This window comes from Jaculus jaculus, chromosome 18, assembly GCF_020740685.1.
Source record: "Jaculus jaculus isolate mJacJac1 chromosome 18, mJacJac1.mat.Y.cur, whole genome shotgun sequence".
NCBI lineage: Eukaryota > Metazoa > Chordata > Mammalia > Rodentia > Dipodidae > Jaculus > Jaculus jaculus.
The window spans coordinates 35289044-35316589 of record NC_059119.1 but is presented as its reverse complement, the minus strand read 5'-3'; the positions used below and the strand labels follow the sequence as shown (position 1 = coordinate 35316589).

The 27546-nt window shown below is 46.2% G+C and overlaps 1 protein-coding gene across 1 annotated transcript; it reads left to right on the top strand.

Annotated features, from left to right (window-relative positions):
• On the top strand, positions 1 to 27546 carry Hdhd5 (haloacid dehalogenase like hydrolase domain containing 5). Its single transcript, XM_045137104.1, has 8 exons — positions 1 to 126; positions 4012 to 4215; positions 11042 to 11154; positions 14156 to 14249; positions 16881 to 16914; positions 18467 to 18641; positions 26376 to 26564; positions 26735 to 27546. The coding sequence occupies exons 1-8, from the start codon at positions 1 to 3 to the stop codon at positions 27063 to 27065; spliced, it is 1266 nt and encodes a 421-aa protein (XP_044993039.1). The 3' UTR covers positions 27066 to 27546.

Sequence of the window (27546 nt, the reverse complement as noted above, 5' to 3'; positions counted from 1 at the left end):
ATGGCTTCGCTGGGCTGTGTGGCGGCGCTCTGCGCTGCGGGCGGGCTGTGCGGGCGTGTGGCGCGCGGGGCTGCGGGGCTCTCGGGTCGGTGGCTCCGGAGGGGCTACGCCGTGGCGCGCGCTGAGGTGAGGGGGCAGGGGCCGGGAGGGTGTCGGCATCCCGCTCCCGTGTTCCGGTGCGGCGCGCCTCGGCCGCAGCGAGCAAGACCCCGGCCCGCCCGCCCGTCCGTCGGTCCGTCCGTCCGCCGCTTGGGGCGCTCGGCGCTTTCCTGCGCCTCGGGAAGGTTCCCAGCACCTTAACCCGTTCCTACCACTTCTGAGCAGCTGGCTGTGACTCCTAAAGCTAAGAAAGCAAGTCTCCGCACTGTTGAGAGCGTGACCTGGAAGACTTAACACTGCATGGTTAAGATTGCAGCTGTTAAGGCGCATGAGCTTTCAATTGAAAAATATATACTTTTTTTTTTCCTTGACAGAGCGATTATGGGCACCTCAGGGACCTTCTGCAAATGAACCCCAGACGGTGCGCCACTCTGTGCACCTGGCTTTACATGGGGAATTGAACCCGGGCAAACTTTGCAAGCAAGTGCTTTTAAACTGAGTCATCTTTCCAGTCCGTGCAATTTTTTTTTTAAAGTAAAAGTGTTGAAAATTTTATTGTTTTAAAAGCTTTACTTTTGTGACACACTGAAGCATATGTGTGCCACTTTTCAAAGAACCCTCCAGCCTCTTACAGTTTTTTTTTTTTTAATATTTCATTGTATTTATTTAAGAGAGAATGAGGGTGGCCTACCCAGGGTTTTCACCCACTGCAGATGAACTCTGTGGATCCTGGAGAATTGAACCTTGGTCCTTTGGCTTTAAAAGCAAATCCTTAACCAGTAAACCATCTCTCCAGCCCCCTTACAGGTTTTTTTTTTCTTTTACATTTTATTTATTTGTAAGCAGAGAGAGAAATAGAAGAAAGAAAGTGGGCGCACCAGGACCTCAAGCCACTGCAAGCGGAACTCCAGATGCATGTTCCATCTTGTACATCTGGCTTACGTGGGTCCTGGGGAATCGAACCTGGGTCCTTTGGCTTTGCAGGCAAGCGCCTTAACCACTAAGCCATCTCACCAGCCCAAAGCAGTGTTTTTTATTTTCTTTTTCCCTGTTTTTTTTTTTTTTTTGTTTGTTTCTTAGGCAAAGTCTCACCCTAGCCAAGCTAACTTGGAGCAGATCTCAGGGTTGAAGTGATATTAACGAATTAAACTATACACAAAGCCAGGCGAGGCAGCGCACGCCTTTAATCCCAGCATTTGGGTGCCTGAGGTAGGAGGATCGCCGTGAGTTCGAGGCCACTCTGAGACTACATAGTGAATTCCAGGTCAGCCTGGGCTAGAGTGAGAGCCTACCTGAGTCAGTACTGCATGGCCACACACTCATTCAAAGAACCCTTGCAGTGCTCTTAACTGCACCCCTGTGGTGGCCCGTACTCCATTGCTCTTCCATCCATTCTTATTTGAGTCTCGTACTGATCCCTGACGTTTTTTCATAAGCTCCTGCAATTCCTGAGTGCCTCCTCTATAGGAGTGGGGTTACAGGTGTGTATAGACCCGCCCAGCTGCTTAACATGGGTTCTGGAGATTCAAACTCAGGTGATCTCAGGCTTGTGCAGGAAGCACACTTAACCTCTGAGCCATCACTCCAGTCCTTAATTAATGCTTCGCCCCATTTATTTATTTATTTTATTTTTAAAATATATTTTATTTATTTATTTGAGAGAGCGAGGGAGAAAGAGTGAGAGAATGGGCACACTATGGCCTTCAGCTACTGCAAACAAACTCCAGATGCATGTGCCCCCTTGTGCATCTGGCTTATGTAGGTACTGGGGAATTGAACCTGGGTCCTTATGCCTCACAGGCAAACACCTTATCTGCTAAGCCATCTCTCCAGCCTCTATTTTATTATTTGTTTTAAAGGTGTGTGCCACCACACCTGGCTTTCATACTTTTTTAAATTTTTTTTTTTGATCATCTTTTATTTATTTACTTGAGTGTGACAGAGAGAGAGAGAGAGAGAGAGAGAAAGAGAATGGGGGCACCAGGGCCTCCAGCCACTACTAACGAACTCCAGATGCGTGTGCCCCCTTGTGCATCTGGCTAACGTGGGTCCTGGGGAATCGAGCCTCAAACCAGGGTCCTTAGGCTTCACAGGAAAGCGCTTAACTGCTAAGCCATCTCTCCAGCCCTCATACCTTTTTGAAAATGTAATTTAATTTATTTATTTGACAGAGAAACGGGGGTGGAAAGAGAATGAGCACGCCAGGGCCTCCACCCACTGCAAATGAACTCCAGATGCATGTGCCCCCTTGTGCTTCTGGCTAACATGGGTCCTTTGGCTTTGCAGGCAAATGCCTTAACTGCTAAGCCATCCCTCCAGCCCCCATTTATTTATTTATTTATTTATTATGTTTGGTTTTTAGAGGTAGGGTTTTACTCTGGCCCAGGCTGACCTGGAATTAACTATGTAGTCTCAGGGTGACCTCGAACTCACAGTGATCCTCCTATCCTCCTACCTCTGCCTCCCAAGTACTGGGATCAAAGGATTAAAGTGCCCAGCCCATTTATTTATTTTTAAGTAGAGTGGCATTTAGCCATTGCAAATGAACTCCAGATGCATGTGCTACTTTGTGCATCTGGCTTTATGTGGATACTGGGGAATTGAACTTGGGTTGTTAGGCTTTGCAAGCAAGTACCTTAACCACTGAACCATCTATCCAGCCCCTAATTATGCTTTTTTTGTTTTGTTTTTCAAGGTAGGGTCTCACTCTAGCTCACGCTGACCTAGAATTCACTATGCAGTCTCAGGGTGGCCTCAAACTCATGGTGATCCTCCTACCTCTGCCTCCCAAGTGCGCCAACACACCCAGCTTAATTATGATTTTTTTTTTTTGAGACTTTCTCTCAGCACTCAAATAATTGAATAAAATTTAAGAACAAGATAAAGGAAGAAGGAAATCCCATGTCTTTTTTTTTTTCCTTTTTTTAAATTTTTTAGTTTGTTTCTCAAGGGCTCTCTCTAGGTGAACTGAAGATGAACCTCTCTGTGAGTTCTTTTCATTTGCTTCTTTTTCTTTGCTGTGTTTGGGTTTTCAAGGTAGGGTCTCACTCTAGCCCATGCTGACCTGGAATTCACTCTGTAGTTTCAGGGTAACCTCCAACTCATGGCAATCCTCCTACCTCCATCACCTGGGTGCTGGGATTAAAAGCATGCACCACCATACCCGGCTTTTCTTTCTTTTTTAAAAAACATTTTACTTTTGAAAAATTTATTTGAAAGTGAGAGAGTGAGCTGGAGAGATATCTTAGTGGTTAAGGCACTTGCCTGCGAAGCCTAAGGACTCATGTTCGACTCTCCACGTCCCATGTAAGCCAAAGACAGTGACACAATCGCAAAAGGTTGCACGTGTGCACCAGGGCACGCATGCGTCTGGAGTGCGATTGCAGTGTCTGGATGCCCTGGGATGCCAATTCTCTCTCACACTCTTGCATTTAAAAAAAAAAAAAAGGCAGGATGGGTGTGGTGGTGCACGCCTTTAACCCCAGCACCCAGAGGTAGGAGGATTGCCTTGAGTTCAAGGCTACCCTGAGACTACAGAGTGAATTCCAGGTCAGCCTGGACTAGAGTGAAACTCTACCTTGAAAAATGAAAAAAAAAAAAAAAAAAAAGCAGGGCTGGAGGGATGGCTTAGCATTTAAGGCATTTGCCTGCAAAGCCAAAGGTTCGCAGTTAGATTTCTCAGGACCCATGTAAGCCAGATGCAGAGAAAGTGTATGCCAGGTCCTCTAGCCATTGCAAATGAATTCCACCTGTGCCACTTTGTGCATCTGGCCTTACGTGGGTACTAGAGATTGAAGCCAGGTTATTAGGCTTTGCAGGCAAGCTGCCTTAACCTCTTAGCCAGTTCTCCAGCCCTGCTTCTGTTCCTTGATTCTGATGGTGCCATTTTTTTTTCTCTTTCCCTCTGAGCAGAGCGCACCCACCTTTGGATTCCTGTTGGACATCGATGGAGTACTCGTACGAGGCCACAAAGTGATCCCAGCTGCCCTGGAAGCATTCCACAGGCTGATGGACTCACATGGGCAGCTGCGAGTGCCTGTGGTTTTTGTCACAAACGCTGGGAATATCTTACAACATGACAAAGCCCAGGAGCTGTCTGCCCTGCTGGGGTGTAAGGTAAGAGACCACCAGAGGCACAGCAACACGAGGATTGGTTCCTAGTAGAACCCCCATTTCAGAAGCTCTACATCTCTTTCCCTAGGTTGGGGTGGAACAGTTGGGTCAGTGGAAATTTTCCAGCACTTTGGTTGCGTGTGTGTGTGTGTGTGTGTGTGTGTGTGGTCTTTTTTGAGGTAGGGTTTCACTCTAGCCCAGGCTGACCTGAAATTCACTTTATAGTCTGAAGGTGGCCTCGAACTCACCGAGTGCTGTGATTAGAGGCGTGCGCCTACACACCTGGCTTTCCATCTCTTTGGGACAGCCTCATCAGGAAGGTCTTTGCATGCATCCGTGCACATACACAGCACACAAGTCTGCCCTTGCGACTGAGGACGTAGCTCAGTTGGTAGAATGATTGCCTAGCATGCACAAAGCCTTTGTAGTTCAAGCCAACTCCTTTTAACTGCTAAGCCATCTCTAGCCCCAGCCCTTAGTTCAATCCTCAGCCCTGCATAAACTGAGTTTGATGGTGTGCATGCCTATAATTCTAGCATTTATAGGCTGCATGGTAAACTTGAGGCCAGCTTGGGCTATGTGGGTTACTGTCTCACAGAGAGAGAGAGGGAGGGAGGGAGGGAGGGAGGGAGGGAGGGAGGGAGGGAAAGAGGTTGACTGATCTAGGATTGTCCTTAAATTTAGCAGTTGTCGTTTTGTTTTGTCTTTGAGATAGGGTTTCATGTATCCCAGTGTGGTCTTAAGCTGTTATGTGGTTGAGGATAACATGAGACTTCTGATCCTCTTGCCCTTCCTCCTGACTGCTGGGATTATAAGGTGTAACCACCGTGTATGGTTTATAAATTGCAGGGCATTGAACTTGGTGCCTTGTACAGCTGGGCAGTCTACCACCTGAGCTGCAGCTTCAGTACAGCAGTTTTAGCTTACTGTCTTTGTATCTATCTATTTCTTTTCTTCCAGGTATCAAGGTTGACTCTACTAAAATTATAGCCCCTGAAAGCAGGAATCACATGTTTAACATTTCACAATTAAGGATGGGACTGTGCAGTAAAAGCCTCAAAATTTTCTTTTTCTAGCTAGGTGTGGTGGCACACACTTAATCCCAGCACTCAGGAGGCAGAGGTAGGAGTATTGCCATGAGTTTGAAGCTACCCTGAGATTACATAGTAAATTCCAGGTCAGCCTGGGCTAAAGTGAAACCCTACAGCAAAAAAACAAAACAGAAAAAAGAAGTCAGGTTAAGGGGCTGGAGGAGTGGCTTAGTGGTGAAGGTGCTTGCTTTTGATGCCTAAGGACCCGGGTTTGATTCTCTAGTATTCACACAAACTAGATGCACAAGGTGGAGTTTGTGTGCAGTGGCTGGAGGCCTTGGTGCACCCGTTCTCTTTCTCCATCCGCCTCTTCTTTTCTGTCTCTCAAATAAGTAAACAAAATATTTTTTTTAAGTGTCAGGATGAACCTGTGCTAGGAGTGAAATCCTACCTTGAGAAACCAAAACAAGGTCAGGCTGGGGGCTGGAGAGATGGCTAGCACTTAAGGTGCTTGCCTGCAAAGCCCAAGGACCCATGTTCGACTCTCTAGACCCCACATAATCCAGATGTATAAGGTGAGGCATGTGTAACGTTGCACATGTGCACAAGGTGGCACACATATCTGGAGTTTGGTCACAGTGGCTGGAGGCCCTCATGTGCCAATTCTCTCTCTGTCTTCTCTGCCTTATAAAAAATAAAAGGCTGCCAGGTGTGGTGGCACATGCCTTTAATCTCAGCACTTGGGAGGCAAAGGTTGGAGGATTGCCATGAGTTCAAGGCCACCCTGAGACTACATAGTGAATTCCAGGTCAGCCTGGGCTACGGTGAGACCCTACCTCAAAAAAACAAAAATAAATAAATAAAAAGGCCATGAGGCTGGAAAGATGGCATAGTGGTTAAGGCGCTTGCCTGTGAAGCCTGAAGACCCAGGTTCAATTTTCCAGGTCCCACATAGGCCAGATGCACTGGGTGGCTAGAGGCACTGGTGTGCCCATTCATTCTCTCTCTGTGTTTCTCCCGCTCTCTGCCTTAAATAAATAAAAACAAAAACTTTAAAAATAAATAAATAAAAGGCCAGTCTGTTGGGCTTGTCTCAGAAAAAGAAAAGTCAGACTGGGCTAGAGAGAGATTGCTCAGCGGTGAAAGCACTTTCCTGCAAAGCCTAAGAATGTGGGTTTGGACTTCTGGGTAAGAAGGCAGTACAGCAGCCACACAAAAGCAGTCTTGGGAGAGAAATAAACAGAAAAACAGCCAAAGACACTCTTCTACTAAAAAGTGAAGGCGTATAAGTTATCATCAACCACATCAGAGAAGCAGGAGTGACTAAGATCTTCCAGAAAGGAGGAAATTTCCAGAATTTCCTTGAGGGGCCAGTGGCCTCGGTTTGTGTGCTCACGCACCCAGCCGGCACAGAGCTGCAGGAGCAGCAGGCAGGTGAAGGGGTTTTCCACTCACGTCAGCCGCCACAATGTCAAGAAACGTGAAGGGGAAGACGGCAGGGACCAGCTGAGCAGCTGCGGGAGGAGAGCACAACTGGGAGCAGCTGAGCAGCTGCGGGAGGAGAGCACAACTGGGAGCAGCTGAGCAGCTGCGGGAGGAGAGCACAACTGGGACCAGCTGAGCAGCTGCGGGAGGAGAGCACAACTGGGACCAGCTGAGCAGCTGCGGGAGGAGAGCACAACTGGGAGCAGCTGAGCAGCTGCGGGAGGAGAGCACAACTGGGAGCAGCTGAGCAGCTGCGGGAGGAGAGCACAACTGGGACCAGCTGAGCAGCTCCAGCACAGCTCCGGCACCCTGCGCAGCCTCCCATCCTCCACCTGCCAGAAAACTCATTCACCCCAGGCTACAGGGCATCCAGCACAGCCAATCAGAACACTAGATCCATAGTGCAACAGAGAGGGATCAAGGTGGGCACTCAGCACTGGTGAGATTGGAAACCATCCCAAAAGGTAACAGGGCCCACTTACACAAAGGCAGGTACATAGGCCTGCACTGGAAGTGCTAATCTCTCTTCATGCTAGGCCAGGTTATGGGTTACATATTCTTGGTTGGCTTTACCATTCTCAAGTAAGCTAGTTTTGCTGTTGACAACTGTTGACTTCAGTGTTCCCTAATTCATAGAGCCTTTGTCTTTTTCCTCTGTCATTACTGGGAGCAGGGTATGACTCCCTGACCTGGAAGCCATTTCAGACCAGAAATCTCAACTTCCAGGTTGACAGGATTAAGGGTGTGGGGCAATATACACCCTTAGGGATTTTGGCTTTATGAGATTACCTGTTTGTTTTAATCCCCAATCTTGCATAAATACTCTGTATTGGTTTGTGTATATATTGCTCAGTTGAATTTCAGAATTTGTCAGTAAGTAGCTCCACCCACTCTACTAGAATGCTTGGACAGCAGGCAAACTCAACACCTAGGGTCACTTCTGATATTTTCTTGGAGTATAAGAGCTACACTTGGCACCTTAAACTCCTACCCTGAAGATATATAAAGTCGGATTGACACAGCCGAGAACACAGCAGATAATTAAAATACCCAAGTATCAAATTAACTCAAGGTGCAAAAACCTCAGCATTATAATAGAAGAAACACAAAAAATCAAGACAATACAATCCCACTGAAAACTATAAATCCATCAGAAATGCCCCCAAGTGAGACTGTTTTAGATGAAATGCCTGACAAAGATCTCAAAAAAAGTGATTCTATCTATACTCAAAGGAATCAAACAAAACCGACTCCTGAAGGAAAGCACAGGAAACCAACTTAATGAAATCAGGAGGTCATTACAAGATATAAATAAGGAAACAGAAGAAATGAAAAAAATATCAATCAGAAATATTAGAAATGAAAAACAGAGTAAGTCAAATAGAAAACTCTCTAGAAAGTCTCACCAGTAGAATGGATGGAGAGGACAGACTATCTAAACTAGAAGACCAGGTGGCCGATCTAATACAGGTCAACACAGAAAAAGAAAACTAATAGGAAGGTATAAATGAGAACTTCAAGACATCTGGGATGCTATGAAGGGATCAAAATTAAGAATTCAGGGCATAGTAGAAGGAGAAGAATTTCACTCTAAAGACGTAACAGGTATTTTCAAGAAAATCATAGAAAAAAACTTCCCCAAGTAGGGAAACTGATGCCAGTACAAATTCAGGAAGCCTATAGAACTCCAAACAACAAAATCAGGAAAGAACCTCTCATCGTCATATTATAATTAAACTATAAAACACACAAGCCAAAGAAAATATATTGAAAGTAGTTAGAAAAATCAAGTTGCATACAGAGGCAAGCCCATCAGCATCAGCAGATTACTCAACACAAACTTTAAAAGCCAGGAAGGCTTGGAGTGATGTATTTCAAGTTCTGTGAGGTAACAACTGTCAACCAGGGTTACTTTATCCTGCAAAGCTATCCATTCAAATAGACAGAGAAATAAGAACGTTATGCAACAAAAGCAGGCTAAAGGAATATTTGAAGACAAAAACCAGCTCTACAGAAGATACTTGACAAGATCCTCCATGCTGAAGAGAAAGAAAAGCACACACATAAGGAAAGAGGAAACAACAAACCATACTCAAATACTAGTTAATACAAGAGAGCAAAGGGAAAGCCAGAAGAACTATAAAACAATGAGAATGGCAAGAATAAATACACACCTTTTAATAGGAATTCTTAACATCAACAGCCTCAGTGCCCCAAACGAAAAGACACAAGTTTGCAGACTGGCTTAAAAAGCAGGTTCCTTTTGTTTGTTGCCTCCAAGAAACCCACCTTTCCATAAAAGACAAACACCGTCTTAGGGTGAAAGGTTGGAAAATTGTTTCAAGCAAATGGGCCTAGAAAACAAGCAGGTGTCACTATCCTAATATCTGACAGTGTAAACTTCAAATCAACAGTAGTGAGGAAAGATAAGGAAGGTCACTTAATACTGATTAAAGAAACAGTCCAGGCTCTACCACCCCTCAGGACTCCTGCCGGCCAGAACCTGTGATGGTGCCTAGGATGGTGATCCGTGTGTACATTGCATCTCTCTGGCTTTATGGTGATTAAGAAGAAACAGCAAGATGTGCTTGGTTGCCTAGAAGCTAATAGGATTTGAAGAAAAAGACAGCCAGGCGTGGTGGCGCATGCCTTTAATCCCTTAAAAATGTTTTTTATTGACATCTTCCATAATTGTAAACAATATTCCATGGTAATTCCCTCCCACCCCCCACATACCTCTTTGAAACTCCACTCTCCATCATACCCCTCCCCCTTTCGATCAGTCTCTATTTTGTTGTCATGATCTTTTCCTCCTCTTATGATGGTCTTGTGTAGGTAGTGTCAGGCACTATGAGGTCATGGATATCCAGGCCATTTTGTGTTTTGAAGGAGCATGTTCCTGTGGCTCTTACATTCTTTTTTTTTTTTTGTTTGTTTGTTTGTTTGTTTTTCGAGGTAGGGTCTCACTCTAGCTCAGGCTGACCTGGAATTCACTATGTAGTCTCAGGGTGGCCTCAAACTCATGGTGATCCTCCTACCTCTGCCAGGTGCATGCACCACCATGTGCATCTGGCTTACAGGGGTGCTGGGGAGTCAAACCTGGATCCGTAGGCTTTGTGCTCAAGCACCTTAACTGCTGCACCATCTCTCCAGACCAGGGAAATAAATCTAAATCTTGAAAAGCAGAATATTCTTTCAGCAGTCTTCCTTCAGGTCCAGAAGCTGGTTTTTTCTTTTTTTTTCATTTGGTTTGTTTTTTTTCGAGGTAGGGTCTCACTCCAGCCCAGGCTGACCTAGAATTCACTCTCTAGTCTCAGGGTGGCCTCAGTCTCATGGTGATCCTCCTATCACTGCTTCCCGAGTGCTGGGATTAAAGGCATGCACCACAATGGCTGGCTTCAGAAGCTAAGTTTTTAAGTACAACTGAAAACAAAAAAGTTAAGGCCTAAAGCGGATTTCTATGACAGTGACTGAATATCATGCAAAGCATATAGTTTCTAAGAGATTGTTTAAATGATAACAATTAAAAAAAATTCATGAGCTGGAGAGATGGTTTAGAGGTTAATGACACTTGTTTGCAAAGTCTGATGGCCTGGGGTTTGATTCCTGGGCATCCATGTAAAGCAAGATGCACAAAGCATTGCATGTGTCTGGAGTTGGTTTACATCGGCAGAAGGCCCTGGTGTGCCCATTCTCTTCCTCTGCCTGCAAATAAATAAAACTTAACAATAACAGCAACAAAAAGCAAGAAAGAAATCCAAGTATTCTCTGAGGTGAACCCATCAGGATTGATGTGTGGTCAGATCCTACATCTGCTGACATTTCTCTTCTTTTACATGAAGAGATTCAGCAGATTAGACAGGTGGCTCTTTTCTTTTTTTGTGGTATTAGAGATTGAGCACAGGGTCTTAAGCATACTAGGCAAACCACTCTATCCCAGCTACATTCTAGCCATAGGCATCTTCTTCTCATTCCTGATGGAATAAGGTTTGTTTGAGAGTGGTGGTAATGGGAAGAGAGAGAGAATGGGCGTGCCACTGCCTCTTGCTGCTGTCAATGAACTCCAGACACGTGCACACTTTGTGGATCTGCAGTTACCTGGGTACTGGGGGATCCAATCTGGGCTAGCAGGCTTTCTAAACAAGTGCCTTTTCATGCCTAGCCCTTGGGTAAATTTTAGAAAGTATGGAATATTGGGGAAAACTTTCACCTTTTTGTTTTCTGGGAATTTTTCTTTTTCCTTCTCTGGTGAAAACTGCTGCTTATCTCCCCATCATTGTGTCCCCTAAATGTGTTCTCCTTTGTCTCTTTAGGTGGATCCAGACCAGGTCATTCTATCTCACAGCCCCATGAAACTCTTCGTGCAGTACCACAGCAAGCGGATGCTGGTATCTGGGCAGGGACCTGTGGTGGAGAATGCCCGAGCGTATCCTTTTTATGATGATCTGGATGGAGAGGAGGTGGGCAGAACTGGGGCCTCCCTCTCTGGGCTGCATGGGGACCAGAGTGAGGGCCTTGGGCTCAGGATGCAGGGATCCAGGGGATGTGGGTGGGCTCTTGGGGAGCAAGGACAACTCCTGTGTGTGATCAGGCTTTTATGCCTGATGGTTCCTGAAAACCATCAGGTATATGTCAAACATCTGCAGTTCCAAGTTCAACATCATAACAAGTGATGAAAGTCTCTAGATTCCAATTCTGCCCCTTCATTAGGGTTGGTCACAGCTAGGGCAAACACTCTGTCACCAGTCACTAGCTCTCTGTGGCAACCATTTCACAGTCCTGGCATCCTTGGATCTACACTGCAAACCCCTGTTCTCTGTATCCCAGGCTTTTGCAGAGTGTGGATTCCTGCAGGGTCTTGGTCCAATGTGTCTAGGATGAGAGTCAGTCATCTGCTTAACAGTTCCTCAGAGGATCCTGTGTCTAGGTTTGAAAGCATAGCTCCAACCCTCAATGAACAGTGAAGTCCTCCTTTTGGGCACATGCACTCAGATAATGTGGCCCTATTCTCACACAGTTTGTTCATTTGTGCTGGGTACTTCCTGGGCACCATACTGGGCTGTATGTTCTAAGGCAAGTGGAGAACCAAGCACTGTAATTATGACTCAGTCAAAAGGTTCATACTTGAGAAGGCAAGAATAAAACTCCTGATTAGTCATGGGATATTTAAGATAGCACGTGAAAGCTGGGGAAGTGGCTCAGTGGTTAAAGGCGCTTGCTTGCAAAGCCTGGCAACCTGCGTTCAATTTCCCATTATCCATGTAAAGCTAGATGCAAAGAAGATGGTGCATGATTATGGAGTTAGTTCATTTGCAGAAGCAAGAGTGCCTGGTGTGTTCATTCTCTTTCTCAAATAAACAAATGCAGAGGCTTAGGGTTTAAAAAACATTTCTTGCTGGATATGGTGGTGCAGACCTTTAATCCCAACACTTAGGAGGCCAAGTTAGTAGGATTACTGTGAGTTTGAGGCCACCGAGGTAGGGTCTCACTCTAGCCCAGGCCCACGCTGACCTAGAATTCTCTATGTAATCTCAGGGTGGCCTTGAACTCATGGCAGTTCTCCTACTTCTGCCTCCAGAGTAGATTAAAAGCGTGTACCACTATGCCCAGCTTCAAAAAATGTTTTTGTTTTTTTTAATGTAGCTTATAAGTGGCTGGGAGTGTAGCTCTGTGGTAGAGTGCTTGTGTAGATACGTGAGGTTTTGTTTGGATCCCCAACTGTCGCAAAGAACAAGAAAGTATAGCATATATATCAAGGCTACAAAGACTGAGATAGGTTCTAGGTGTTAAAGTTTTGAGAAGAAACTATCTCTGGGGTGGGAGTGGCCTGTGACTTCCTAGAAGGTTTGGTGGAACCCCTAGAGGTGGCTAAGGCTTCCCAGGCAGTGTGGGGGAGGCAATAGAGCACAGGAAGAGTGCGCTGGGGGTAGGAAAGCTGACAGTGAACTCAGGGCAGTAGGAAACCAATGCAAGCTTCCTTGCTGCCGGGAGGATCTGATAGAGTAATCATTGGGAGGAAACTGATTTTGAGGGCCATCTGAAACCATGTCCACTTAAGTTGCAGGTTGGAATCAGGTATAAAAAGGCACAGGCAGGTCTTAGCAGAGAGAAGGCTAAGAGCCAGCTTGGTCTTCTTATGTGGCCTCCTTTTCCTTGCTGAATTTGGTTCAACTGTCAAGATTTCAGGTCTCTCTTATTGCTCTATGACTACTGTGTGACATTTCCTGGAGAGACTTGAACAATCATCTCTTCCCTTCATGACAGACCACAGAAACAATTCCGCCCAAATCTAGCTTAGTGAACCAGTAAGTTTGTCGGGGTTATTTACAGAAACATAGGTGACTCAGGCAGCTCAGTCATGGAAAAGCCTACCCAGCCTGAATGTGCTGAAGGCCGGATCCCTGCTTCCAAGCAGCTCCGCCGTGGGAAAGCCCCCTCGTACCCGCAGTTGTCATCCAGTTATGTCGCCCTGGGGAGAGGCTTTCAGGAGCTTCCTAAGACTAAGTGAGTTTCTACTTGCTTTTTTTTAAATTTAAAATTTTAATTTTAGAGAGAGAATTGGCACACCAGGGCCTCAGCCACTGCAAACACCAAACGCTTGTGCACCTAGTGGGCATGTGCAACCTTCTCCTTCACCTTTGTGCATCTGGCTTAAGTGGGATTTGGAGAGTCAAACATGGGCCTTAACCACTAAGCCATCTCTCCAGCCCACTTCCTAGTTTTATTTTTTATTTATTTATTTGAGACAGAGAGAAAGAGAATGGACACATCAGGGCCTTCAGCCACTGCAAACGAACTCCAGATGCACATACCACCTTGTGCATCTGGGCTACATGGGTCCTGGGGAATTGAGCCTCGAACCGGGGTACTTAGGCTTCACAGGCAAGCTCTTAACCTCTAAGCCATCTCTCCAGTCCCACTTCCTAGTTTTTTGTTTGTTTATCTTGTCTTTTCCAAGGCAAGGTTTCACTATTGCCCAAATTGGCCAGGAACTCACTCTATAGCCCCTAGATGACCTTGAACTCTAGATCCTACTACCTCTGTTCCCCCACCCCCAATACTGGGACCAAAGGTGTGTACAACCACAACTGCCTTACTTCCTGAATTTTGTGAGCCTTCCTCCTCCCTCCAGGAGGAAGTGTTGAATTCTGAGGAAATAGCTACACAGCAGTGACTACCCACCTCCCAGACACTGAAGAGCCTCTATACATACCACGTGGGCCTGAGCATGGTAAAGGTCCTTGAGGACAGATTTGTTTGCATCTGTTCCTTAGGTCCATCTGACATAGGACCTGGTACCTGGAACTGAGTGGCTGTTTGGCATTACTTGTGTCCTAGATTTATCACGTCTGCCTGGTGATCCGTTCCCTGCATTGACACATTACCATGCATTATCTGTCTAGTTTTCTTCCTTTATCTAGCTCCAGACTAGGCTTCCAGAAAGTGGTGACGGTAGATGAGCTGCGGATAGCCTTCCCAGTGCTGGACATGGTGGACCTGCAGCGACGACCAAAGATCATGGTAATCAAGGCAGGGTGGGTCACTTCACCCTCCACGACATACCTTCAGTCTGTGGGGCTCCCTGTGTTGTTCCACTTGTGGATCTTGCTGATGCAGGATTTGGGGGATCAGGAAGGGTCCCCCAGTGTATGAACTCCAAGTTTTGGATTCTGTCCTACCTTTAATAAAGAATTAATAAAGACAGACTCAAGAAGGATAAATTATTAAGTTTATTTAGGGAGAAATCACAAATTGTAGAGTTTAAGGGATCTTGGGATCTTGGAAGGAAAGCTAGAACAGATTCATAAACATGGAAGTAGGAAACACCCTCTCATGTGGAAATATCTCACAGTTCATAAAATTGAGGATGTTTTTTGGAGAAACTGGAGCAGAGCTACAGTCACATAGAAAGTAGAATCTAGGAGCTTGTGTAGGGAGACTTAGGAGGAACCTGGATAGCATCTGCCATATGTTTTTAGATAGGTTAAAAGGATAAACCAGCCAAGCCTGGTGGTGCATGCCTTTAACAACCCAGCACTTAGGAGGCAGAGGTAGGAGGATCGCCGTGAGTTCGAGGCCACCCTGAGTTTACATAGTGAGTTCCAGGTCAGCCTAGGCTAGAGTGAGACTCTACCTTGGGGATGGGGGGAGGTGGGGAAAAGGTATAAAACATGAGGTTCAAGGAAGAAATAAGAGAGTGGATACCAAAGCAGTGACCAAGAGATCAGAGGAGAAATGAGTAGGGAAGAGAGCTCATGGTTACCCCAAGTTTAAGGAAACTACAGAAGTAGCAGGCCTAGAGTTTGAAGAAAGCATCCACATGGTAGATCAGAGACTAGAGGAAAATTATACATGTAATTAAAGTGAGAAGTTACCCTAAGCTATAAAGCAGAGGCAAAGAAACAGTTTTATGTTCCTTGCCCCTCCCCAGCCAGGCTGGGCCAGGGTAAAGTGACTCATGTGTGCCCCTGTGGCTCCAAGAGGAGAGGCAGAGCCAGATAAACAGTGGAGCTGGGTGGAGTTAGTGACAGGAAGAAGATAGGAGCCCCATAGGCAAGGGGAAAACCTTATTGGTTGGTAGGTTTGGAGGGCAGATCCCAGAGCCAGCCCATCAGGGCCATCTGTGTAGGTACTGTGCCAGTCTGTAGGCAGCAGAGGGGGTGTGATCACTTAGAGGTTAAGGTGCTTGCCTGTAAAGCCTAAGGACCCATGTTTGACTCTCCCAATAAGCTGCAGGCATGCAAGGTGGCACATGCACACAAGGTGGACCGCACATCTGGAGTTCAGTCACAGGGGCTGGAGGTCCTGATGTGCCAGTGCTATCTTATAACAAATAAAAACAGTGAAAGTTAAAAAGCTAGCTTTCTCCTCTCCCCCTTCATTGCCACCCTCCTGCTAAGAGCAGCATTTCATCTGGTCCATGCTTCTACAGAGACGTCTTCTTGGAAAGGTGTGTCTGGCAGAGGCTTGTTCCCTGGCTAGATAAGAATGGCCCCAAGCCTGTGCCTTTCTGCTTTGTATGCAGTTAGCTGGGGATTACTTTTATCTTTTTTAAAATTATATTTATATATATATATATTTTTTTTTTCTTATTTTTTTTCAAGGTAGGGTCTTGATCTAGCCCAGACTGACCTGGAATTCACAATGTAGTGTCAGTAGGATTAATGGTGTGTGCAACCATGCCTGGATCATTTATTTATTTATTTTATTATTATTATTAATTATTTTGGTTTTTTGAGGTAAAATCTCACTCTAGCTCAGGCCGACCTGGAATTCACTATGGGGCAGAGAGAAAATGAGCACACCAGGGCCTCCATCCACTGCAAATGAACTCTAGACACGTGCTCCCCTCTAGTGTATCTGGCTTATGTGGGTCCTGGGGAGTTGAACCGAGGTCCTTTGGATTTGCAGGCAAGCGCCTTAACTGCTAGGCCATTTCTCCAGCCCGAGCCTCTTTTATTGTGTGGAGAACCAGAATGTAAAGTGCAGACAGATTCCACAATAGCATCGAGCTTCCATTCCCTTCACAGAGTGAGTCACCCCAGGCCATATGGTCCTTTGGTGGTAGAGTCAAGACTACAACAGACCAGGGAAGAATGGATGCCAGTAGTAAAGTGAAGGCTCCTGCCTCCAGAGCTGCCATAAAATAAGTGCTCTGTCTTGTCCTGAAGCCTTCTTTCTGGTCACAGACTATTTTCTCTTTTTATTTTATTTTTTTTTATTTATTTTATTTTTCAAGGTAGGGTCTCACTGTAGCTCAGGCTGACCTGGATTTCACTATGGAGTGTCAGGCTGGCCTCGAACTCACAGTGATCCTTATACCTCTGCCTCCCAAGTGCTGGGATTAAAGGTATGCGCCACCATGCCCGGCTTACTTTCTCTTAGCTGCCTGATAATCTTGAAGCCCAGGATCTTGCTTCTATAGCTGACCACCTCTCTTTCTGGCTGACTTCTTAGCAGCTTCTGTTGGGACCAACTGGGCATTATTTTCCCCTTTCTTTGGGCGTCTTCTGCTGGAGTCTCTCCCATCCCGTTGGCTCGTGCTGTGCCCGCAATGGTCTTTGACCTGTGTAACTTGTCTTTCTTTTCCTGCTGCTCTTTTCTGGAGGAGAGCGACTGCCATTGATGGGCCTCTTCTTTGTCTTTTGGCAGCACCTCCCGAGGAATGACTTCCCTGCAATTGAAGGTAAAAGTGGTCCCCATGCCTGGATGGTGTGGAGGCCTTTTTCCCCCCCCCACCCTCTCCTTTCATGCCCTCAGGTTGTTCCAGTGTAACTGTTTGCCTGTGAGAAAGGTGAGGGGGGCATTACACATTAGGACTTCTTAGTTCGTGCCCTGGCTGTCTACTCAGTACTTCTGAGACATGTTTCCCATGGCCTCCACTTTGTCAGGTGGAAGACTGTAAGTGGAGTAGAAAAGCAGTGTAGGTCAGTGTCTCTTAGATGTCCCCTTGTATGACAAAGGTACTGTATCATCTCTTTACCATCCTAAAGTTCATAAGTAAAACAACTTTCCCATGCATATAGGTCGAAAAGTGATCAGCAAACAGGTGTGGTAGCATACATCTGTGATCCCAGCTCTTGCAAGGCCAAGGCAGTAGGATCTCAAGTTTGAGACTATTCTGGATTATGAGACAGTGAGACCTGGTCTCCAAACCAAAACTAAACCGGGCGTGTTGGCACACACCTTTCATCCCAGCACTTGGGAGGCAGAGGTAGGAGGATCACCATGAGTTCAAGGCCAGCCTGAGACTACAGAGTGCATTCCAGATCAGCCTGGGCTAGAGTGAGACCCTACCTCAAAAAAAAAAACAAACCAACAAAAGTAGTAGTGTAGCATAATGCCCAAACTGTAGGGAAGGAAGTGAAAGGAAAAGGCTCTACTAAGATTAGAATGTATTTCAATATGTAATAATTATCTGAGAAATAAAATTATTGCTGTAAACAACATACAAAGAATGCCCCAGCTATGATACAGATTATTTTTTTAAGATTTATTTATTTATTTATTTATTAGAAACAGAGAGAGGGGTTAGGGAAAGAGAGAGAGTGAGAATGGGTGTGCCAGGGCCTCTAGCCACTGCAAACGAACTCTTGATGCATGCACCACCATGTGCATCTGGCTTATGTGGGACCTGTAGAATTGAACCTGGGTCCTTAGGCTTTGCAGGCATGTGCCTTAACCGCTAAGCCATCTCTCCAGACCTGTGGGGTTTTTTTTGTTTGTTTGTTTGTTTTTGTAGACTGACCTGGAGTTCACTGTGTATTCTCAGGGTGGCCTTGAACTCATGGCGATCCTCCTACCTCTGCCTTCTGAGTGCTGGGATTGAAGGTGTGCATCACCACACCTGGCTACACACTGTCTTTATAGGTGTAACACAGGTGTGTGTTCTGGGGGCAGCATTGCTGTTGGTGGATTGACTTTCCAAAATAGAGGAGAGGCCAAGAGAAGCTGCCTGAGATGGTGCTCTCTGAGGAGCCAGGGAGATAGGCTCAGGAGACGCCCATATCTGGTGGTGTCACTGAGCCCTGGGCTTGTTCACCCAGGCTAAACTGGTACATGGCTTAGTCAAGGCTGGCTCAGGGACCCTCACCCTTGCCTAGATGTGTGCATCATAGAGAAAATCTTAGGGTGGGTAATGCCATCGGGTCTCTCTTCTCTCCTCCTTGAGGACCTTCCACCCACAAGTGACCTGCTCGGTATCCAGGACTCTCACTCCCATGCCTTTGGTTTTTAAGGGGTACTGCTCCTTGGGGAGCCAGTCCGCTGGGAGACAAGCCTACAGTTGATCATGGATGTCCTTCTCAGCAATGGGAACCCTGGGACAGGACTGGCAACAGCCCCCTATCCCCACCTCCCTGTCCTGGCCTGTAACATGGATCTCCTTTGGATGGCTGAAGCCAAGATGCCCAGGTGAGGACATGGAGCTCCTGCTTTCGCCCTGGTAGCTCGGTTCTAGCTGGGCCCTGTAGACGGTAGCGTCACTTGGCCTCTGGGAGGGCTTTTAGAAATCACTTCAGTGGTGGCTCATGCATTTAATCCCCAGCATTTGGGGGCCAGAGGTAGGAGGATTGCTGTGAGTTTGAGGCCACCCTGAGACTACATAGTGAATTCCAGGTCAGCCTGCCCTAGAGTAAGACCTTGAAAAAAAAAAAAAAAATCACTTCAGGGGCTGGGAAGATGACTCAGAGGCTAAAGGCACTTGCTTACAGGACTGACATCTGGGGTTCAGTTTCCAAGTTGCCCATGTAGGCTAGAAAAGTAGCGCAGGGCTGGAGAGATGGCTCAGCAATTAAGGCGTTTGCCGTGGAGCCTGACGACAGAACCAACGCAAAGCCAGACATCCTGGCGTGCCCATTCTGTCTCTTTGCTTGCAAATAAATAAGTAAATAATAATAAGAAAGAAACTTTAATCCCAGCACTTGGGAGGCAGAGGTAGGAGGAGCATAATGAGTTCAAGGCCATCCTGAGACTACACAGTAAACTTCAGGTCAGCCTGGGCTAGAATGAGATTCACAAAAACAAAACAAACAAACAAACAATCACTTCAGATGTGAGTGGTGGTTCTTGCCTTTAATCCCAGCACTTGGGAGGCTGAGGGGGGAGTATCAAGGCTGGTAGCAGCTCTGTGCTCTTTGGCTGCCCTGATCTTCAAGGTGAGGGCCTTGGGTCTTCACACCCTGCCGTGGACTCCCAGTGGCTGAGTGAGCAGCAGAGTGGATGGGACCAAACGGTCTCAGACAGTTTCCCTGTCACTCTTTTCCCTGCCTTCCTCACCCACTTTCTATGGGATAGGGTCTCACTGTACAGCCTAGGTTGACTTGCAACTCATGATCCCCCCGCCCCAGCCTCCCTAGTTCCTGTCACATTTAAAGTATATTTCTCTTTTTGTTATCTTTTTTAATTTTTCAAGGTAGGGTCTCACTATAGTCTTAGGCTGACCTGAACTCACAGTAATCTTCCCACCTCTGTCTCCAGATTAAAGGCCTGCGTCACCATACCCAGCTGTATTTCTTTCTTTTTCGAGGCAAGATCTTGCTCTAGCCCAGGCTGACCTGGAATTCACTATGTACTCTCAGGGTGACCTTGAACTCAGGCGATCCTCCTACCTCTGTCACCTGAGTGCTGGGATTAAAGGCATGTGACATCCCGTCTGGTTTATATTTCTTTTTTAAAAAATACATTTGAGGGGCTTGAGAGATGGCTTACCGGATAGGGTGCTTGCCTGCAAAGCCAAATGATCCAAGTTCACTTCCCTAATACCCGCATAAAACAAGATGCATAAGGTAGCACATGCATCTGGAGTTTGTTTGCTAGCCAAAGGAACCAGGTTCGACTGTCCAGGACCCACATGAGTCAGATGCACAAGGGGTCACACACATCTAGAATTCATTTGCAGGGGCCCTGGTGCACCCATTCTCTCGCTGTCTCTATACCTGACTATTCTGTATCTCTCTCAAATAAATAAATAATATATATATTTGGGCTAGAGAGATGGCTTCGTGGTTAAGGTGCTTGCCTATAAAGCCAAAGGATGCAAATTCCTTCCCTAATACCACATAAAACAAGATGCACAAGGTGGCACATGCATCTGGAGTTTGTTTGCAGTGGCTAGAGACCCTGGTGTACCCATTCTCTCTCTCTCTGCTTCTTTTCTCCTCTCTTTCTCCCTCTCAAATAAGTAAATATATAAATTATATACTTATTGCCAAGTGTGGTGGCAGACACCTGTAATCCAGCACTCGGGAGGCAGAGGTAGGAGGATCACCATGAGTTCTGCCTCTTCCTCTCTTTCTCTCAAATAAATAAATAAAATATAAAAAAAAATTAAAGCCAGTCGTGGCGGTGTATGCCTTTAATCCCAGCACGTGGGAGGCAGAGGTAGGAGGATCGCTGTGAGTTCGAGGCCAACCTGAGACTACAGAGTGAATTCCAGGTCAGCCTGGGCTAGAATGAGACTCAACCTCAAAAAAGCCAAAATAATAATAATGAATAAATAAAAATAAATAAATAAATAAATATATATATATATATATATATATACATATATATATATATATATACATGGGTTGGGGATTTAGCTCAGTGGATGAGTGGTTGAGGCCCTGGGTTCGGTCCTTAGCACTAAAAAAAAAAAAAAAAAAATTAAAATATATCAAAAAAATACACACAAACACACATTTTTTTGTTTTATTATTTTTTGAGATAGGGTCTCACTCTAGCCCAGGCAGACCTGGAATTCACTATGTAGTCTCAGGGTGACTTTGAACTCCCAGCAATCCTTCTACCTCTACCTCCCTGAGTGCTGGGGTTAAAGGCGTGCACCACCACTCCCGGCACGACATATATTTTTATTTGTTTTGTGCATATGTATGTGGGCTGACATGTGCCAGTGTGGGCGCGCATGTGCTGCAGTATACCTGTGGAGTTATGGGGATGACCTCAGTGTGCTAATCCTCTCATCCTCTCACCTTGTGTTTATCTATTTTTTTATTTAGTGAGGTGAGGCAGGGTTTCTTGTTTGCTGCTGAGAAGACCAGACTAGGTGGTCCTGTACAATCTGAGATTCTCCTGACTCAGCCTGACATTGCCTTAGGAGTTACAGATAAGTGTGTCACTTTCAACTGGCTTTATGTGGGTGCTGAGGTATCAAAACTGTTTGTGGGGTTTGTGGTGCAAGTGCCTTTAACTACTGAGCCATCTCCCCAGCCCTCATAGAATATCGATGTTATTCACCCTCCGTTACCCTAGCTTATCCCCCTGCCACTCCTTTGTCTTCCAAATTAGTCGTCCCACTCTCTCCCCTTCTCGTGACTCAGTGAGTCTTACTAGGGTTGCATGCAGGTACATGGGTGAGGTGCTGTTTTCAAACACGGGCAACTTACCAATGGCTACACTACCCAAAATCATCTTTCCCTCCTCAGTAATTAACTGCCGTAGGGAGGGATGAGGCACCATGATCCCCTTCACCCTTCCATGACAGAGGCCCAGTTTTGTCTTGTGTACATCATCACAGCTACTGTGAGTCAGTGAGACAACACTCCACCCCTTCCTTTGGCTGTCTTCCTGCATTCTTTTTGCAGTCTGCCCCAAGCCTTGGAGGAGTATAGAGCTGCATATCCAACAGTCAACAGTCACTTATTCTCAGCACCTTGACCAGTCTCTGTAGTAACCACCCACCGTCCACTGTCAAAAGAAGCTTCTCTGGGGCTGGAGAGATGGCTTAGCGGTTAAGCGCTTGCCTGTGAAGCCTAAGGACCCCGGTTCGAGGCTCGGTTCCCCAGGTCCCACGTTAGCCAGATGCACAAGGGGGCGCCCGCGTCTGGAGTTCGTTTGCAGAGGCTGGAAGCCCTGGCGCGCCCATTCTCTCTCTCTCCCTCTGTCTTTCTCTCTGTGTCTGTCACTCTCAAATAAATAAATAAAAAATTAAAAAAAAAAAAAAGAAGCTTCTCTGACCAAAGCTGAGATCAGCACTAACCTATGAGCATAATCATGGATATGTAGAAGGCAATTTGACAAGCACAGCATGTCCATCTAGCAAAACAACAGCAGTAGTTTCCCTATGAGGACCTATGACCTCCTCAGCCACGAGCTTTTGACTAGATTCATACTACTAGGCATGAATTCCCTCCTATGGAACAGTCTTGTCACTGTTGCACCTGTGGAGCCAGGCGTGGTGGTGCACGCCTTTAATCCCAGGAGGCAGGGGTAGGAGGATCACTGTGAGTTCAAGGCCACCCTGAGACTACATAGTGAATTCCAGGTCAGCCTGGGCCAGAGTGAAACCCTACCTTGAAAAAGAAAAGAAAGGAAAAGAAAAGAAACTGTTGCACCGTTGGGTACATCCTGTCTGCCTGACAGATTGGTGGTACATGTAGCACTCAGGATACACAGCTGTGTAAGACTGTTGATGACATTTCTCCCTCAGTAGCCTGCGTAGCTCCTTCAACCACTATTGCAGCTAGCCATCTGGGAGGAAGCTTCCAGCTTGAGTTCTCTGTCCTATAACCTGTGTGGTGTCATGTGGTGTCTCCCGCAGTAGGGTCTTACTATCTATGCGGTTCTGATGGACAAACTGCAGCAGTGGCAAGAATCTGTATTGTTTTGAGACCTCAGGGTCCTTCTTGGCCAACAAGAAGAGGCAGCGCACCCTGGCACTGGGTAGAAATAGATTTTTTTAACTTATTAACAACTCCCATACATATAAACAGTGTACCATGATCATTGTATCCCTACTATGACCCTCCCTTTTCCTCTCCTCAATCCCTACCTCTCTGAATCCCTTTGCCTCCACCACACCCAGAATTCTTGTTCTGTTTTTGTGGTTTCTCGAGGTAGGGTCTCACCCTCGCCCCAGCTGACCTAGAATTCACTATGTAGTCTCAGGCTGGCCTTGAACTCATGGTAATCCTCCTACCAGTGCCCATTAAGTGCTGGGATTAAAGGCATGCATTAACATGCCCAGCTTCCTTCGCTAATCCTTTTTTTTTTTCTTTTCAAATTTTTATTAACAACTTTGATGATTATAAAAAAAAATCCTATGGTAACACTCTCCCTATCCCCATTTTCCCCTTTGAAACTCTACCTTTTTAAAAATAAGTATAATTTGTTTATTATTTAAAAAATTTTTATTTACTTATTTGGAAGAAGAGAGAGAGAGAGTTAGAAGAGAGACAGACAGAGAGATAGTGGGCATGCCAGGGCCTCTAGCCTGCTTTGTAGGCAAGTGTTTTAACCGCTAAGCCATCTCTCTAGCCCTCCTTCACTAATTCTTAATCCTCTCTGGTCTACTAATTGAAGTGGCTTCTATGTCTGGTCTTCCAGATATGTGTAACTGCTCTGGCCTTTCCCTAGATATTAATTCCCCTAAGTCAATCTGACAAATTATAATTTCTCCCTAAATAAACTCAATATTCATAATTTTTTTTTTAAAGTGAGGCGGGTGTGGTGGCACATGCTTTTTTTTTGTTTTGTTTTGTTTTGTTTTTGTTTTTCAAGGCAGGGTCTTACTCTAGCTCAGGCTGACCTAGAATTCACTATGTAGTCTCAGGGTGGCCTTGAACTCACGATGATCCTGCTACCCCTGCCTCCTGAGTGCTGGGATTAAAGGTGTGTGCTACCACACTTGGCTCTCACCCCTGGCTTTTTAAAAAAATAATTTTAGTCTTATTATTTATTTGAGAGAGAGAAAAAGAGGCAAGCAGAGAATGGGCACGCCAGGGTCTCTAGCCACTGCAAATGAATTCCAGACACATGTGCCACCTTGTGCATCTGGCTTATGTGGGCTCTGGGGAGTTAAACCTAGATTGTTAGGCTTCACAGGCAAGTGCCTTACCTGCTAAGCCATCTCTGTAGCCCCTTTTAAAATTTTTATTTATTTATTTGGTTTTTCTTATTTATTTATTTATTTGCAAGCAGAGAGAAATTGAGATAGACAGAGAGAGAATGGGTGTACCAGAGCCTCTAGCCTCTGCAAATGAACTCCAGATGCATGCGCCCCCTTGGGCACCTGGCTTACATGGGTACTGGGGAATTGAACCCAGGTCCTTTGGCTTTGCAGGCAAGTGCCTTAATCACTAAGCAATCTCTTCATTGACCCTTTTTTATTTTTAATATTTTTATTTATTTATTTGAGAGAGAGAATGGGCGTGCTAGGGCCTTCAACCACTGCAAATGAACAATAGACGCATGCGCCACCTTGTGCATCTGGCTTACGTGGGTCCTGGGGAATTGAACTTGGGTCCTTTGGCTTTGCAGGCAAGTGCCTTAACTGCTAAGGCATCTCTCTAGCCTGCATGTGCCACTTTTGTGTACCTTGCTTTACATGGGTACTGGACAATCAAACTTGGGTTGCTAGTTTCTGCAGGTCTTAACTTCTGAGCACATCTCTCCAGCCCCTTTATGTTTTGTTTTTTTTTTAATTAATTTATTTAACAGAGAATGAGGGAGAGACAGAAAGAGAGAAAATGGGCACCCCAGGGCCTCTAGCCACTGCATACGAACTCCAGATGTGTGCGCCCCCTTGTGCATCTGGCTAATGTGGGTCCTAGGGAATTGAACCAGGATCCTTTCACTTTGTAGGCAAACACCTTAATCTCTAAGCCATTCCTCCAGCCCCCCCTTTATAGGATTTTTAGGAGATGATGGACCACTTTGGTGAGGGGTGTAGTTAGGGTTAGTGCTCTGGTTTGACTGAGAGGTTTGGGTTATATAATTTCTGTAGTGCACATATTCCTTCTTATGGTGGGTCTGATTTTAATCAAATGTGCACCCAGTTATATATAAGCATATGATGGTAAGTAGACATTTTTTCCTAAAATTTCACTGATAGGACACAGTTTGCCTTATTACGCTTATCAGGCTGGATGGCTTCCTGCTGTTCTGATCCTGGATCTATCTCAGAATGTATTTGGACAGGCACCGATCACAGATAATGGTTGCTGAGGGGAAGAGGGTGTATGTGCAGCTCGGTGCTCATGCCAGTAGGTATCCCAGGTTCGCGGTAGGTTACAAGTGCCTGTTTAGGGGGATGTGTTTACTATTCAAGCCAAACATTGTCTCAGATGGCTAAGCTATTCTGTTCCATGCTTACCTCCCTCAGTAGTAGAGGACAGCTATTAATCAGCTTGTATCACTGAACAGAAGACCTCAGAAAGGAAGAAAGACTTATTTTGACTCACACCTTCAGTCCATAGTCGGCCCGTCATGCCGCTTTGGCTGGTGGTGTGGGAGAACGTCACGGTGGGAACATGGCAAAGGAAGCTGCTCACCTCCTGGAAGCTGGAAGCAGAGATAGAGACAGGAAAGGGCAAGCCCCCAGTGACTGCCTCCTCCAGCAGACCTCGCCTTCCAAAGGTTCCCTCACTGTCAACTGGGGACCAAGCCTTCTTGAGCTCAGGGGCCACTTTAGATCTGGGTCCTAATGAGTTCAGAGAAAAGTGTGTTCTTACTAATTTTAAAGACACTTGGTTAAAATTTAGTCCTGCATTCTGCATTTGTTTGTTGAGTGGTGTAGCTTAGGCATGTAGCTTGGTCACATGACTACACTTAGCTGCAAGAGAGGCAGCAAATGTCCTCTTAAAAAAAAACTTTATTTTTATTATATTGGTTTGAGAGAGAAAGAGGCAGATCAAAAGAGAGAGAATGGGCGTGCCAGCGCCTTCAGCTGCTGCAAACAAACTCCAGACTGATGCTCCTCCTTGTGCATCTGGCTAACATTGGTCCTGAGGAATTGAACATGGGTCTTTTGGCTTCATAGGCAAGTGCCTGAACCACTAAGCCATCTCTCCAGCCCAGCAAATGTCCTCTTTACCTAGTGGCAATATGCTCCCTGACTGTTGACACAACGAATTGAAACTGCCAAAGATGAGAAGGATGGCAGCCCAGCATTTATGGAAGTTTGGGAGAGTTTTACAATCCTGGGAAATTTGCCTAATCTTGGAATGCCTCAGTTTCCTCATGTGTAAAGTGAGACAATATTATTTATCCTGCAGGGCTTCTCCGGGCGTTAACTGTGACGTGCCGTCCCCGTCGTAGAAGAGCACTCACTAACGTTCGTTCTTAACTGTTCCCGGGCCCAGGAGCACAGGCTGAGGTGCGTGTGGACGGTTGGAGGATGACTTATGGCTGAGCTCTTTTCTCGGGCAGGTTTGGCCATGGCACCTTTCTGCTTTGCTTGGAAGCCATCTACCGGAAAGTGACAGGCAAGGAGCTGAGATACGAGGGCCTGATGGGCAAGCCCAGCATCCTCACGTACCAGTACGCAGAGGACCTGATCAGGCAGCAGGCAGAAAGGCGGGGCTGGGGCAGCCCCATCAGGAAGCTCTATGCTATAGGGTAAGCCCACCGCATCTCTTCATCCCCACCAAGCTCCCCCTCCTCCCCGCCAGCCTCCTTTCCCTCCAGCTGAGTCATGCTTCTATCCCAGAGTGATCTTTGCCATTTGTCTCGCAACACTGGATTGATTTCCTTCTCTTTCTTTTCCCGTTTGTTGTTGCCCCTGACAGTGATAACCCTATGTCTGATGTCTATGGTGCCAACCTGTTTCACCAGTACCTGAAAAGGGCAAAGCATGGTGAAGCAGAAGAGCAACAGGCTGGTAGCCTGCAGAAGCAGCGGCTTTCAGCAACCCAGAGCTGCGCCTCCATCCTGGTGTGCACTGGTGTGTACCACCCCCAGAACCTGGGGTCTGCAGAGCCCTTCCTGGGAGGAATGGAGTCCCCATTCCACGGGCACCGGGACTTCAGCTTCAGACCAGAGCTCCTGGAGGCCTCCTATATCGTGAATGACGTGAATGAGGCTGTGCAGCTGGTGTTCCGCCAAGAGGGCTGGGCTTGACAGTGAGAGGACGCAGCGTGGTTAATGCGTGGAAAGCCTGAGACCAGGGAAGTCCCTTTGCTTGGCATTGGTCTCAGTCACTTGCACCAAGTCCCAGCCTGGCTCCTTTGCCATTACTTCCTGGAGTTTTAATGGTGAAGAAGACAGTGGCTTCAGTACAGAGTGAACCTTGGGTGGCATTTCATGAGGGGTGTCTGCGATTTCCAGGCCCAGGTGCTTTGTGTCTTCTTGTAGTCAGACCTCATACCACTGCCTTTACCTCTGTGCCTCAGTGTCCTCCTTCCAGTAATGACTTCTGAGAAAAGGGGAGGCAGTATGAAATCATGTCTCCTTCTACAGAGCCTTTGCTGCCCTTGAAGGAGCCACCACATGCCAGCAGACTGTGAAATTATCACTTGGGCTAGTGTTTACCGGATTGACCAGAGGCTGTGGAGCTTATTTTTTTAAATTAAAGTTGTCTTAATAAACATGTGTTATGCCA

Bases quoted from the DNA above. Each gene is read 5' to 3' on its own strand.
- Hdhd5 (XM_045137104.1), top strand. From the start codon at position 1: ATGGCTTCGCTGGGCTGTGTGGCGGCGCTCTGCGCTGCGGGCGGGCTG. The intron at 127-4,011 runs GTGAGGGGGCAG...CCCTCTGAGCAG, and splicing joins ACGCCGTGGCGCGCGCTGAG to AGCGCACCCACCTTTGGATT. The intron at 14,250-16,880 runs GTAATCAAGGCA...GTCTTTTGGCAG, and splicing joins AGCGACGACCAAAGATCATG to CACCTCCCGAGGAATGACTT.